Raw genomic sequence first — 15,511 nt, 5'->3', positions numbered from 1 at the left:
CCCCTTTTCCAACAGCTGTTTTTGGAAAAATAGTTAGAATATAGAATATAACTTACATCATAGTATAGTTACATACTCACATACTCTCCTAGCAGGCTCTTGGAAGCATTAAAAAATGATTTTCTCTGGCAGATAGCATTTATAAGACTGCCTGTTTGTCTATTTGAGCTTCTTATCATCTGTGACAGTGGTATTTGGCAGCTTGACATATTCCGTTTCTGCAGTAGAGACGTCAGAAAACACTTTGGACTCGTTTTCCTTCGTCATGAATTTATTTTCTCTGTGGCAGAAAAACATGTTAAACGAGCCTTCAGAAACTCCTGCAGGTTGAACTGGACTAACGTAACACTTTTAGTGCTGACTGACTCTCACACTCACTACAAACAGACTTTAAGACACTTTCTAGCCTAATAACATTTATGCTACAGACAACCCATAATGAAAAAAAAGAATATCTGATGTTGTGAACACATAATTGTCTAGCCAGTAGCAGAGTGTGTATGCAAATCAACCTATAGACTGACATGCGTATTTAGTAAAAAATATTAGAGGTTAACCAATAAACGGTTAACTGTTGACATCCGTAGTTTAAACCACAGCTTCAGAGGACCCAACAACAGGGTTTAAAAGACCACGTTTTTGTTTTATACACCAACAGCTAAGCTAATGACATAACAACAGCTCCCATTAGATTTAGATAGGCAGAGAAACCCCTTACCTCAGCTTTCAGATTCAATTAATACACGGAAAATGAGGGTTGGAACTTGCTGGCTTTTTTATTTGCTCTTAATACTTCAGTGTATGGTTTGCTGCAAAACACATGACCTCAAATGCATCACTCGCTAATTGGATGTGCATTAAGTGTAAAAAAGCTGATCAGGAGCAACAAAAGTCTACAGAAATCTTCAATCATGCTTTTCTTGGCAGCTTCAAAAGAGTTTGAATGTGTGAATACTTCCAAGCCGTCGCTTTTAACTGCCAAGTCGTTCCGCTGGTTATCCCTGTGAGATTTGAATACAGCCTAAGATCAGTTTCAGTATATGGAGTGTGTGGAGAATCCATTTGAGCTGTCCGGGAAGCCAGTTGTTCATCAGTGAGCAAGCCAGGGGGGAAACTGGCTCTACGGAGGACCTTCAGGGAACTGGGGTGTCACTGTGGAAGGGTTTCAAAGAAGTAGATAAAGCAGCCTGCACACATATGTGAAACAGAATCGTATTTTACACACAACTACAAACAGAGCTTAATTTGTCTCCCTTACCCATAATCCCTTTGGTTAATTCACCATTCCATTTGATCCTAGTGGTCCTACATGTCACCCTTAAGCTATACTGAGTCAGTAAGTTGAGTGTGTGTGATGTGTTTGTGGTGAGGACTGAAATTGAGCTTCATGCTGATGTATTTTTTTTTTCTATGACATATAGCCTATACATCCTCTCCCATATAGTGAATGTTGTATATGGTTTGTGTGTCATGTGTAACCGTGACAGCATGACGGCAGCATCAGCTATCCCACCTCGTCTCCTCTTGCTAAATGAAATTCGTCCCTCTCCCCGTTTTCCTTTCACACCTCAGCACTCATTTTAATTAGCTCGCTCTCTGATCTCTCTTTTTTTTCTCTCCCTCTCTGATAATTCTCCCCCGTTTCCTTTGCATTTCTCTGTCTCTCTCACTCATTCACTCTCATTACAGCCATTTCTCAGTGTAATTAATGAGCTGATATCTGCTTTCGTGTCACAAGGGTCATGAGCTCCCTCTCTTTTTCTCTCTGTGTAGCGCAAGTGCATATGAGTCATCCGGTGCTCTATTTAGCTGCCGCTCTGTCTTTCTGCTCTTCTTTTCCTACACTCAAATAGAGAGAGAAAGAAAAACAGGGATTCTATGACCTCCAAATTCGCAGCAGATTTCAGCTCAGTAATTACACTGAGAAATTAAAGAGATATATAGAAAGTGGACCACACAACTAGACAGATAAAGGTGAATGGCTTCTTAGTCAGACTAGTGATTTCATACAATATGAATATGCAGCATTTGCATTAACCTGCAGCAGGGGTTTATCACACAGACACTATCAGGAAAAGTGTCAAATTACTGAAGCAGATACTAAATAGATTTCCAAACACTATTCTCTGATCGTCCTTCTAGCAGTCAAAGTACTGTCCCATGCTGCAAAGCCCAGTCATTTGACTCCCATCACAACATTAAACCACGACAGCTGCTGTATTTGCCCAGATCAGGTTTGCTGGTGTACAGTTTCAGAGCCACACATTAAAGGAAAGGCTGCAAATATTCTATATTTTTCATAAGAACTGGACCTAAAACGGCCTGTTTCAGACCAGTATAAGTTTTTTTTAAAACTGTAAATCATGCAAAGATATTCCAGTAGAGCCCCAGAACATAAATATAGACCTGGAAATGTGTATGATATGTCCCCTTTAAACAAGGATAAAGAATATATTACCTAGAATGGCTTCATGTTTTAATGCTAATGAATGACATTGTCATTTTGGCAACATCAAGTGAAAAATTAATTGAAAAAGTTGAATACCTTGAAGCTTATTGGAGTTAATATGGCACGGTTGTAAATGAGAACAAAACTAAGTTTATGGTGATAATTGGCTCTGATTAGGGTCGACACTAAATCAACCTTGGTTCTTTTACAGTCAGGCATTGTGATAGATCCAGTTATCATGAACCTGCATGTAGAGGAAAAAATAAAACACACAAATTATGATGCCCCATTTAGCATGAAAAAGAAAGTGTTTGAAGCTGCCCTCTCTTCTGCTGTTTTGTGTGGATGTGAGGATTGGCTTAAAGTGTTTCTAAAACTCCATTGAGACCCCATACATGGCTGCGGCGAAAGCCTCATTTTGAGTGTGGACCTCCACACCCAGCTTAACCTGTTTATTAGAGGCAAGACTTCTCATCAGTACAGGCTCTAGTGAGAGAAAAACAGTTCTCAAGTTCCTACATAAGATGAAGCATCGGCTTCATATGCATGAGGATCCTTTGGGTTATGATCTCAGATTGACTCGATATAAGGATCATGTCATGAAGTCTCATATTGTACAAGAGATGTAAGTGAAAAATTATATCAGAACTGACAGAGCTGTCTGATGTTTGGTCATAACTCAGAGAGTCACATTCATGTTGCTTACTTGCCTGAAAACACTGGAAAGTGACCAGGTTGTTGGGTGAGTTTACTTTTCAATTTGAGCCAATCCCACATACACCATCCTGCCGCAGTAAACACACATTTGCACACCAAATGTGTATAACCTGCAGCTTACAATAGTCCCCAGCGAATGCACCATTCACTCCTCCAACATGCCACACTTTATTGCCCATTAGGGTTGTATCTGAGGTTGTTTTTTTTATGTGGTTCATCATTTAGTGATGTGACTTGCAACCACCTTTTCCAAAATAACTTTTATAATATTTGGGGTGAAACTATGGCTAAATTATATATTTGTGAGCCGTTTTCATAGATTTACATCCTAAATATGATGCATGGGCTTGGAGCTGAGTGCCACAGAGCAGGAAAGTCAGAGAGTATTGAGAGACGGGCTGCTGCATGATAAGTAATCTGTGGCTGTGATTTAATTGAATATAACTTATAACTCTTTTTTGGCAAATTACTGTGATGTACATTTCTTCACACCTAATGTCTGGTACTGTCGTTATCTTGAAGTAAATGTCCACTGACAAACAGGTGGTCAGGTTTATGTTTCTAGTTTGGAATAGATAAATGTACTGCAGGGTTAGCGCGAGCTGTGACAGCCAACAGTTCTGGCTGCACAGTTTGACTGACAGGCTATCTCTGGGAAGTGCAGCACAGAAACACCACAGTGATTAATTCACACCACAGATGGAGGCAAAATAGAGCAAAAAACATTTTGATTGTAATATCTCAACATCTTGACTTAGAGAGAGAAATTACAGCTCTCTGATGGGAACTGGATGTAATGGGCTTTTAGAGCCATTCAGTTACTATGTGATTACACTACTGAGACAATTAATGATATGAATAACAGATAATGTACATATTGATTAAATTAACCTGCTTTGTCACTACTTAGCAAGCTAAAATTGTTCTTATTGATATATTATAACTGTAAAGAAGCATTATTAAATGAATTATTAACATGAATAAAGCCATTCGTTACAACTCATACACTCTTACTAAATGCTGACTCATTAGAAAGTGGTACCTGAAGTGTATTACTCATTGGTTTGATTATTAATGCCAATACTCTTGAAGATACTTTAAAAAGAAAATATTATTTTTACTAACACAATTAGTCACTGTATTTCCATGCAAATTACCCTGCAGCTCACCAGGTTTTCTTCCAATAATATGATATGTGAGAAAAAGATTCATTGAGACAAAACCTGAACTGTTGTTTCACCCTCACCAGACCTGTGTTGGGTTTGTGTATCATGTGTACATATATATGCCAGTGCCTATATGTGAGAGTGTGTGTGTGTGTATGTTTGCACTGTGATCCCTTTAATCCTGATTCTCCCATGTCCTTCAAACCCCAATCAAGGTTGTCATTAATGAGCATTCTCTCTCCCTCGCCCTTCTCTCCCTCTTTCTCTAAACCTTTTCCTAATTAACTACAAGCACCACTGCTTACTAATGATGACTGGAAATGTGTGTGCACGCATGCACATGCACGCACAGCAACACTGTTGGGCAATAAATGACTAATAAACATCTTCTCTGGTTTGATTAGCAATGCCTAAAAGTTGTTGGTGATTCAACTCAGAAGCCTTTGGGTCCATCTCGTCATTAAAATTTTTAACTTCATCAAAATCAGATTCACTCCAGTTGCCAACTGTAAAAAATGTTTAGAGGTTATTCATTGATCCGCGCAAATACTGAAAGTAATTCACAATGCATACATAACACAGTGCAATAGCAACAAGCCCCTGTACAGTGCAAGTCCAGCACATACTGCACTTACCATCCTACCTACAAAATACACTACACACTCAGCTTCCACTACATGCACTTTAGTTGATATAGAAGGAAGTGCAGTGGGTGATAAGTAGTCTATTAGTCCAGCATACCATGAAAAAGTTATACTCAATAGACTGAACACTGTTGAGCAAAGTGTCATTGTGCACAGTGTGAAGCACACAGGTTTTTCCTTGCATTTATACTCCAAAACTTAGCAAAAAACCCCACTAATATTAAAACCATGTCAATAAATGGATAATAATTACCAATAATTTGTTTGAGAGAAGAAATGCCTTTCAATTTCTTGCTTTTTTCTAGTATTTTATTTCAAATATTTATTTCTAGTATATCATATATGCCCAATTTTAATATGCATTTCATAGTCAGAGAAAAAGTCCAATGTCAGTAACGTCTCCATTTCTCTCTCTCTTTGTCTCTCTCCGTCTCCTTTTTCAGGTGTCGAGTCCAGGTGGGGTGGTAACCATGGAGAGACTGTTGCTGTGTGTGATGCTGGTAGTTGCCATAGCAGTGCGGGCACAGATCTGCCCGAAGCGCTGCGTATGTCAGATCCTGTCACCCAACCTGGCAACCCTCTGTGCCAAGAAAGGTCTACTGTTTGTACCACCAAACATTGATAGGCATACAGTGGAGCTACGGCTGGCTGACAACTTTGTCACAAGGTAACCGTCACACATCACACAACCACCAATCTGATATGTTTTTAACCTAGCAACTAGCCAAGGTAAGATCCTGATAAGGGACACATGGGTATTTGTTCATAGATTTAGTGGTACATGATTTTGAGAATATACATGAGTCTACTGTTTTTTTTACAATTATATTTTATTTTATTTAGGACCTGATAGTTTCCTACTGATATAAGCCTTGAAACTCACGATTGCATTACTGGAAAAGGCCTTTTAAATGCAGGGCTATTTTTAGTCTGACCACCCTATGCCACCACTACACTGTTACCTCCAATAGGCCTGCTGCTTGTTACTGGTGTGACAGTTACTTCTGTTGGAACTACCAGTGTTGTTGTTAATGATAAAGTTACAAGTAAATCTTTTGCTAATTCTACTGCTACCGCTACAACAGCTGCTTCTGTTTATGCTGTTAGCCTGCTGCCATTAGGCTATTACAGTAGCTACTACAGCCAAAAAACTGCTAATCTATTAATACTCAAACTGCTGGCACTTAACCTCTTAACATCCACTGGGTCGCCGACAACCCGCTTAAGCTAGTTGTAAGTGGTAGAATAACACAGTAATGAGTAAAAGCAATTGGCACAATTTGGCCAATCGGAGATAACTGGAGAGGTTCGGGGACACCGGTGACACCACAAAACTAAAAAACTCCCTAGCTCCCATAAGGTTAGCCCTAGAGGTCTGGAATTTTATACAGGTTGACAAGATGTAGAGGGTATGTGGTGATTTGCATGGTTCTGGCATAAAGCATGTCCTAATTATACTTGGAGTAGTGATATTTTATAAGCCTCTATTTAAGTACGTTTCTGGTGCTGTAGATCCTCCAAATTGATGATATCATCCTGTCCTCTGAAAATCTGAAAAAATCCTGACACAGTAAGCTGCACTTTGACAGCTGTGGGAATAACCTCAAAAAATAGAGCTCATCTTTAATATTTGTGTTACAAATTTACCAGACAAATTAAAGTTCAATCAGGAGAGACAAGTAAATGAAGCAAAGATAATTGTTTATTGTACAGACGATACTGATAATTAGTCTTGTCAAAAGTCTTTGGACTTAGACTCCACAGGGAGATTTTGTAATCGAGGGACATCAATCGTGAGCAGCAGCAAGATAAATCCCACCATGGAGTCCAGACGCTGGTGGTGGTGGTGGCTGATGACTTCCGCTGAGACTGATAAGGCTGTTGAGGTTGATGAAGTGATGAAGTGATGAATCTGTTAAGACTGGGCGGTGATGGGGAGGCAGTGGGGCATACATAATGGCAGCATGAAAGCACTAAAAGCAGAGAGGAAGAAAAACATATTTAAAAAGACAGCTACAAGATGATAGTGACAATGGAGGTGTGTTGATGTACTATTGGATGGATTTTACCAGCTGATGTAATAGCTGATAGCTCAATTGACAGCCCCAGATAATGACAGCAAAGGAAATTATGAGTGAGCATGCGTGAGAGATGTGAAAGGCATGATGGTATGAGAAATATAACTACAGGCTTATGTATGCAAAGATAGTCTTCCTGACTGAACTTTTGCATAGCTCCATTAGTCAGAAAATCTCCAACAAGACTCATTAAACCACTCCCATTGTATGTGGAAAATGAAAAGTTATCATGATATATAATTTATGTTTTATGATATTACTACTTCATTGACACTGAATTATTAACAACCAATATCTAATACTCTGGTGCGACTTGGAGATCTAGTAATACTTCTCCTTGGAAAGTTTGGTCTTAATCTGTGAGGAGGCAGAGACACTGATCTATGATGTCATCAGGCAACAAAGCCTGGAGCTTCTCCGGTGAAGACGATGAATAAGACGCTTAATTTTTAGGATAGAGCAGCAACACCCAGGGTGCTTTTTATGGGGATATGAGTGCATTATCTGCTGGCACTAGAATGAAATAAAACTCATTTGGGTGTTAAAAAAGCACATTCTTCAAGGCCCCAAAGTCATAGTCGGTTCATAGTCAGTGGAGCAGCTCAAGGCTGTCTCCTGATGGCATTGCAGTTTAAAGCCTCAGTTCTCTAGTTTGTAGCCTTTGGAGAGAGTTGTTCACGCTCATGAATATTGAATGAGCTGCACAGGATAAAAGGAATTCCACATGTGAATCCTGTTTTAGCGTGAATTCTGCTTCTAAAAATTGAAAGTTTTCCCATAAAATGTCTCTTTCAAGTCTACCATGCATTGGAACACTTAAAAGACAAACATGCAGCGACACCTTTGAAAGGAATGCTCTGTAGTAATAATCTGCAGCTTCACTCTGACAGCTTCACTTCTAAAAATTTGGTGTTGTTGGAGTTTTTTGGTAGGATGATTAGAAAAAGAGTATATATATCTTTGTCTCTATCTATTTTAACTATGCACACCTCCGTCTACAGTGTGAAGAGAAAAGATTTTGCAAACATGACACGACTGGTGGACCTAACGTTATCCAGAAACACCATCTCCTACATCACACCTCATGCCTTCACCGATCTGGAGAACCTCAGAGCTCTACATCTCAACAGGTAACATACGTACTGTAGACTGATATGTGTTTGTGATAGATGAGTAGGCTGTAGTACAAAATCCTTTCACTCTACATGGAAGGCTGCAAAGTACTGTATGTGGACAAAGATTTCTATTTCCTCAATCTCTCTCAGTAACCGGCTGACGAGGATAGGCAATGATACATTCAGTGGGATGTCGAAACTCCACCACCTGATTCTGAACAACAACCAGCTGGTGCTGATCCACCAGGGAGCATTCAACGACCTGCTGGCACTGGAAGAATTGGACCTCAGTTACAATAACCTGGACTCAATTCCATGGGAGGCCATCCAGGTCAGGATCTCTTTAAACTGCAGCAGCCTTTCAAACCTGTTTGGCTGGAGGCCCTTAAAAACATCTGAAGCACAATGAAAGTGTCTTTGAAATTAAAATAAGAGGTCTTAGGGGCTTTTGGATGGAACAGAGACCATTTCATTAAGACCATATACAGTCACTGAAGACAATTTTTTAATATTTAAGCATTTTTATTTGCTCACAGTTACAATTTTACTAATGCTTTTTGTCAGTTAGCTAGCATTTTTTATGTATTATAAATGTCAGGGTCTCTGTGGATCAGCTTATAAAAACATTTGGGACAGAGATGTCTAAGTAGTTACTATACAACTTCCAGTTTTTGACTATGCTGTTTTTAGTTCAACTGTACATTTCTTTTACCAGGGGAGATTAAAATGACATATTGTGATAATGATGTGTCATAATGTGATAATTTCCAGGATGCACCCTGGAAAGCCTTAAGAAATTAAATTAAAATTGCTCTTTCTCTACATTCCTACACCCCTAACCTAACCGTGTTACACCTTTGTAAAGACTTAAAGAGAAAACAAATGAAGAGAAAATATTCAACTATAATTCTTAGGAAAAAGGAGCAAAAAGATAACAAAGCTCTCTGTTTTTCTCTTCCTACAGAAAATGACCAGCCTCCATACATTGAGTTTAGACCACAACATGTTGGACTTTATTCCAGAGGGAACCTTTTCCCTGCTACAGAAGCTCAACCGGCTGGACGTCACCTCCAATAAACTCCAAAAGTTGCCACCAGACCCTCTTTTTCAGCGAGCACAGGTATTCCAAGAGTTTGTTTTTTCCCCCCACTGCAAGTCTAAAAAAAAATGCCTAAAACACAGCAATTAGGCATTTCATACTGAATGATTTTGCATTTGTTGTGTATAGAGGGCAACAAAGTACATACTCAGCTATTCAGGTGGAAACTGGTTGAATTACACAGCTCATTGAGAATATGTGGAACTGGGATTTGCTAGACTAATTAAGTTTTTAAAAAACACTATGGTTTCACCCCGTCAGGTTCTGGCCACATCAGGGGTCTTGACCTCCTCGTCTTTTGCGCTGTCATTCGGTGGAAACCCTCTCCACTGTAACTGCGAGTTACTCTGGCTGCGAAGGCTGAACAGAGAGGACGACCTGGAGACATGCGCCTCACCCCAGCACCTCTCTGGCCGCTACTTCTGGTCCATTCCTGAGGAGGAGTTCCTCTGTGAACCCCCGCTCATCACCAGATACTCCCATGAGATGAGGGTCCTCGAAGGCCAGAGAGTTGCACTCAGGTATCTGTGTCAGTTCTTCTCTGAAAAACATGAAAATAGGGAACACACAATCAGTTAAAGTTTTTATTCTATTCTACACTTTCCTCATTATTCCTTAACTACTCTGCAGTCTTCTCCATTTCCCCCTCACACACAAACACACATAGGCATACTCTCTTTTAATTCCTGCAGTTGTGCATTATGTTTACAAGCTGCTCAGGAATACATGAAATGCCCTACTGTTCAATGAAGCACAAGACAGGGAAGTCACACTAAAAATTTTAAGGGGGACAAAACTAAATCAAGACAACAATAGGTCTGAGAGACGATGATTACTTAATTTGCATATATATTGGTCACACACTTCCAATCATGATAGATGTTATGTTTTCAAGTATGGAAATACGATGAAACCGGGAAGAAGGAGCAAAGGAAATCAATGAGGGGCTATTATTCTTTTTCCTTTATTGTGTCCCATCTGCGGCTCCATGTATAAGGGATAAGTAGAGATTAGCAAAGGGTTAAATGTTTTAATGTATGAAAATACATAATGCCGGGAAAGAGTGGTGGTACTGTATATTATGGAGGCACATATTTAAAATGATAATGTAAACTTGAAAATGAAAATATAACTCCACAATAGCATTATAATTTTCCACATATGTATGTTGTTAATTGACTAAAAATTAAGATGAAAATGCAGTAATCCAATTTGCATTTGCAAAATGAAATTGTGCCAAACTATTGTGGAATTACATTTTCATTTTCAAGTTTACATTATCATTTTAATAAAGTCCCCTATGGGCTTCCATATCACATGAATAGGTGTTTGATAATAGATTTTTTGTATTTTCTGGTAATAACTGATAATTGTTTACCCAGTTTTCATTTTCCATTTCATAAATATGTATAAGGTAATGCTTCTGAACTGTACAGCTGTATGTTGCTTTCACTAGCCCCCTATCTTCTTCTTCATGCGATTTGGAGCTCACTTTATGAGAATGTATTGAGAATGTGAAGTGTGATCCTGCAGCCAAGTCCACCAAAGAATTACCACACACCTCTAATTCTATTATTTTTCACAGCCCTTTACAGGAATAGAGAAAGGTCACATTGACCTTGCCATTTGCACTCTATATGTTTGACTGCTTATAATTTTGATGACATAAAAGGTCTCTATTATTGCATCCACTTCAAATTAGTCATATGTTCAATTAGATGAAAAATCATTGTAAGAAATCCAGAAGTATATTTGTTAGGCAAAATTTTCAAAATATGTGACATGTACCTTTTTGCACAATACATGTTTCAGTTGTCAAAAGGCTTAAAAATCAGCCATTAACCTGTTTTCTGCCCTGCTTTTGCATCCCCCACTTCATGACAGAACTAAATTAACAGGTCAAATCATTGGGATTGTAGCTTGTATGGCCTCAGATGGTTATTGTTATTTACAGAAATTTACAGAAAATTATGTATACTTATAAATGAGTCAAAGCTTCATAGCCCCAAACTATAACTGTACCCTGTGAATATTTAATAGACACCTGATAGATGAAAAAAATATACTTAGTCTGAGTGTCTTCGGTGCAAAATTGTTGCTCCATTACTCCTTAACTTGTCTTTATTTCTTATACCTACTTTTCTGTTCCACTGGGTAGCTGTAAGTAGTTCTTTGGTATCCAATATGTATGTACAGCAAGATTACACTGTAATTTGCGGGCTGTAATGTAACCCAGTAGGTACCCAATATTCTAACTTTAAATAAATGAACTCTGTCTAAAATGTAGATAATGTTCAGGCTCTTTTTCCCTCCCATTTTGGTCCCAGAGGGAAAGTGGAGAACCACCATCCAGCATTGATATGCTTTTACTGTACAGTCGACCCCATTCTGTCTTGTTTCTAATATGTTCCACTCCACTGGTTTTCACTCCTTAAAGGTGTAAGGCAAGAGGTGACCCAGAGCCAGCCATCCACTGGATCTCTCCTGAGGGCAAACTGGTATCGAACTCCTCCAGAACATTGGTCTACACCAACGGTACTCTGGATATCCTCATCAGTACTGTGAAAGACACTGGCTCCTTCACCTGCATCTCCTCCAACCCTGCCGGTGAAGCCCACCAAACTGTAGACCTGGCTATAATAAAACTCCCACATATCTCCAACAACACCAACAACATCCAGGAGCCTGATCCAGGATCATCTGATATTTCCACGTCAACCCGCGGCGGGGCCAATGGGAGTAACGTGACGGGCGACGTGAAGGGCGGGGTGGATAAGAGGGTGGTGACAGCCGAGGCCACGTCATCAACGGCACTAATCAAGTTCAACTTCCAGAGGAATATTCCGGGCATTCGCATGTTCCAGATACAGTACAATGGGAGCCAGGATGACTCACTGGTGTATAGGTAAGACTGACAGAATCACTGCGTCACCATGAAGAGTCAGACAGCATGACAGACAGCACACCATGGAAACAGAACAATGACACGGCCAATGTGGAGGGAGAGAATTACATGTCTCAGCTGTATAGGTTAGATTACATTAGATTAGATGCAACTTTAATGATCATGGTGGAAATAGAGACACAGACAGACAAAAGTGGATGGAATTAAGAATATAAGGCAAACAGGATGAGGGCACTACAATGTTACAATCGTGTGAATGAAATATAGGCTACGGATAAACAAGGGCAGGCAGCATATATGTACTATGTAGGAAATAACACTCAAGATATCAAAAAAAGGCAATTAAAATATATAAGAAGCTATTTAAAAATCAAAAATGTGAATTAACCAGGATGAGTTAAATTTGTTGTTGTCAAAAGCAGAAATCATTGTAATGTGAAAGACTCTATGATCATTGTTTTTCTTAGAGCATATGTCATTGTCACAGTTAATAACATTGCAGAACAGACAGATAGTAAAATGAAAATGACATGGAGATAGAACAGGGATGGAGAGCGAACATGGCAGACAAACCTGAGACATGAGAAACTTCATGATCTACCATCAAACCTGGCAGAGCAAGGGAGCACATTCCAGCCTGCTGACTCACCAGGGCGGCCTTGACAGGGAGAGCTCTCTGCTTGCTGTTCTTGACTTTTGCCGTTTGCTCAGGATTACGCAGATTAGATCGATCTCGCTGGGAATGATTGTTATTTGAGCTAAATATTTACTCCAGTGAAATGGGGGTGAGGGAATTAACAAACACAGAAAGCATTTGTAGGGAAATCGTCCAGTATTATCTTCCTTTCATATCATTGCTAATCCCCATACATACTTCATCAGTACACATCATCATCAAGAGATGCGGGAGCGTTAGGATTGACCGTCTGAGTCACAATGATGACAAAGCCCTAGGTTGTTATGAAATTCATCTCTGAAGACAGACTTTTTTTTTTTTACTATGAGCTATGAATTTGTGATGTTGATCTTTTACAGTATTTATCTGTCTATACTAACATACAATAACAGACACTGATCATTCATAGAAGAATCTGGTATTATCTGCCTTGCATATTATTCCTAATCTCTCTACATAATTCATCAGCACTTATCCCTATTCAGAGGATGCATCATCAAGAGATGGCACCGATGGGATTTATAGCGGTCTGTCTTGTAAAATATAACATCATAGCCTTTCACTTCAAGATCGCTGCAGAAACTGTTGCAAAGAAAAGCTTCTTTTCTTCTCTGTCTCTCTTTTTCTGTTACTCTGCCTGTCTTTCAGCAAATGCACACCAAAGCCTTTGTGCATTTGTAGGATTTTTATCCTACAAAAGGCAGCATTTATACTTTTAGCCAGAGACTTGTTGAAAAGTATGAGATTGGAGAGTATGATGGACACAAAAACAAACAGCTTCCTGTGGGGGCACGGTGGATGAGTGATTAGACAGCCTTTCACCACCCACCCTGATACTTGCTCGCTCTGCCACGTCACTCAGAGTCTGCCTTTCCTCCTCTCTTCTTTTCAGCAACCCCTTCCTCCTTTTTTTTTTCCAATATGAAGAGCTGAAGTCATTTGCGTTTCTCTGTGTTATTTTGCAGCTCTCTTGTCTTTAGATAGCGGATTGATTTCCATTCAGTGCCTCTGCTGGCACAAAGCAGCAACACCATTGATTCTGCTTTTTCATTACCCTAACACAGAGAAAAGGGACAGGGAGGGGACAGGCAGAATAGAAGAGAGGGAGAAAGGCAAAAGATGAGTGAAAAATGTAGGGAAACAACAGAGGGGAGAGAGGGCTAAGGAGGGGAAAGAGAATGACTCAGACAGTATGCTTACTTTTCAGGTTCAATGAGAGCTTATTGATTTGCCACACATTGACATTTCTGCGCTTTACTCCCTTCCAGTTCAACATAATGCTCTTGGGTGTGGTGTGTTTCTGTATGTTTCTTTCATACTGTGGATGCAACTCTCTTTGTAAACAGGTGCAGATGTGTGTGACAGTTTAAAGCTTTTACAGGCATATTGTCCTAGTTATGATAACTTCCTGGACATGCAATATCTGAAATGTAATAGTTGTAATACTTGATTCCAAATTGATCCCTACAGGAAACCCCCCACCCACTGCTCCTCTCAGTAGGAGGTCAGGGTCAGCTGCAGAACAGCACTCCTGGAGCTGACAGGGATTCAGTGTCTTGCTGAAGGACACTTGAGACAGGCAGATGTTTATTGATACAGTACTGTTGTTCTAACACCAGTCCTCCCGCTTAAGTATTGTGTTTCTGTTCCGGAGGCAGGCCTGTTGCCCAGTTGTGTCACAATAATAAACCCACAGTAAACAGCAAACTATCTCAGATTAGTGTCAGGTCATTTCTTGATATAATGATGGGTTTTGTCCTTATGGTCACGATCAACTAGAGTAAAAAGTAGTGCTGAAAAATTCAAATCAAATCCATCAGTTATTTTTTATATCAAAATCTATTTGTTAGAGTGCATGTGAGTCTCATCATAGCTTTAAATTAACAGTGAAAGTTTTTGCCCATGACTGTTGACCTCACTGGATTTAATGAAAACTGTCATATAAATTTACTCAGCTGTAGAGATTAACTCAGCTGTGGAAAATTAACATTAACTGCATGAGTTGGTGAAACAACCAAAACCTGTTACCTAGTTAACATGCTCTCTGCATGCCGGAGTCTGAACTATTTCCAGTCTTTTTGCTGTTCATAAAAAACTCACTGATTGGTAAATCCCCTTCTAGATAAACATCAGTGATGGCATCAGTGCAGTTGTTGTCAAGTGTATGACAGACAGCTGCTGAACAGAGTTGTAAGCAAAGCTTGTTTTAAACACATTATATCCCCTTTTGAAGATGAATTTGGACCTCTGATATAGGGACTTTGAAGTAGTTTCACTGTCTCTGTGAAACTGACATTAGGCCAAGCAGCTACAGTGTAGAACTGTAAACTGTTGTGTTAACTTATTGCTGTAATTAGATGTTACAGTCAGATATCAAACCATTGTCAAACATCACTTACCAGCAGTTTGTCATTCTAACCATAACTAGCCAACAGCTGTTATATAAATACACCAGTTTTGAACATCTTTATTTACTGTAAATATTACTGAGCTATGTAAAGTACACCACATCAGATATTAACCTGAAATGTGAGCTAAATTCATAGATTTTCTGCAGAAGCTGACTTTTGTTTGACTTACTGGTTTGAACCCTGGTGTACTGCAATATTTCATATGATTCTATTCATGTCATAACAAAACAAATATGCGTGATACAAACATA

General features: G+C 39.3%; 1 protein-coding gene across 7 annotated transcripts in view; it reads left to right on the top strand.

Annotated features, from left to right (window-relative positions):
* Nucleotides 1–15,511, top strand: part of lrfn5a (leucine rich repeat and fibronectin type III domain containing 5a) — a 166,788-nt gene that overhangs the window by 137,137 nt on the left and 14,140 nt on the right. For 6 of the 7 annotated variants that reach the window (XM_042388543.1, XM_042388547.1, XM_042388542.1 and 3 more), the window contains 6 exons: nucleotides 5,420–5,643; nucleotides 8,056–8,184; nucleotides 8,320–8,500; nucleotides 9,134–9,289; nucleotides 9,530–9,789; nucleotides 11,706–12,173. In XM_042388543.1, coding sequence (XP_042244477.1) covers nucleotides 5,447–5,643; nucleotides 8,056–8,184; nucleotides 8,320–8,500; nucleotides 9,134–9,289; nucleotides 9,530–9,789; nucleotides 11,706–12,173 — 1,391 coding nt within the window. In that variant the 5' untranslated portion in view covers nucleotides 5,420–5,446. Of the gene's footprint in view, nucleotides 1–5,419; nucleotides 5,644–8,055; nucleotides 8,185–8,319; nucleotides 8,501–9,133; nucleotides 9,290–9,529; nucleotides 9,790–11,705; nucleotides 12,174–14,319; nucleotides 14,545–15,511 lie in introns of those variants that run through there. The other variant, XM_042388549.1, reaches the window with a different exon arrangement.

Source organism: Thunnus maccoyii, chromosome 16 (genome assembly GCF_910596095.1).
Source record: "Thunnus maccoyii chromosome 16, fThuMac1.1, whole genome shotgun sequence".
Classification (NCBI taxonomy): Eukaryota; Metazoa; Chordata; class Actinopteri; order Scombriformes; family Scombridae; genus Thunnus; species Thunnus maccoyii.
The sequence above is the reverse complement of the archived record's forward strand: the minus strand, read 5'-3'. Positions and strand labels throughout refer to the sequence as shown.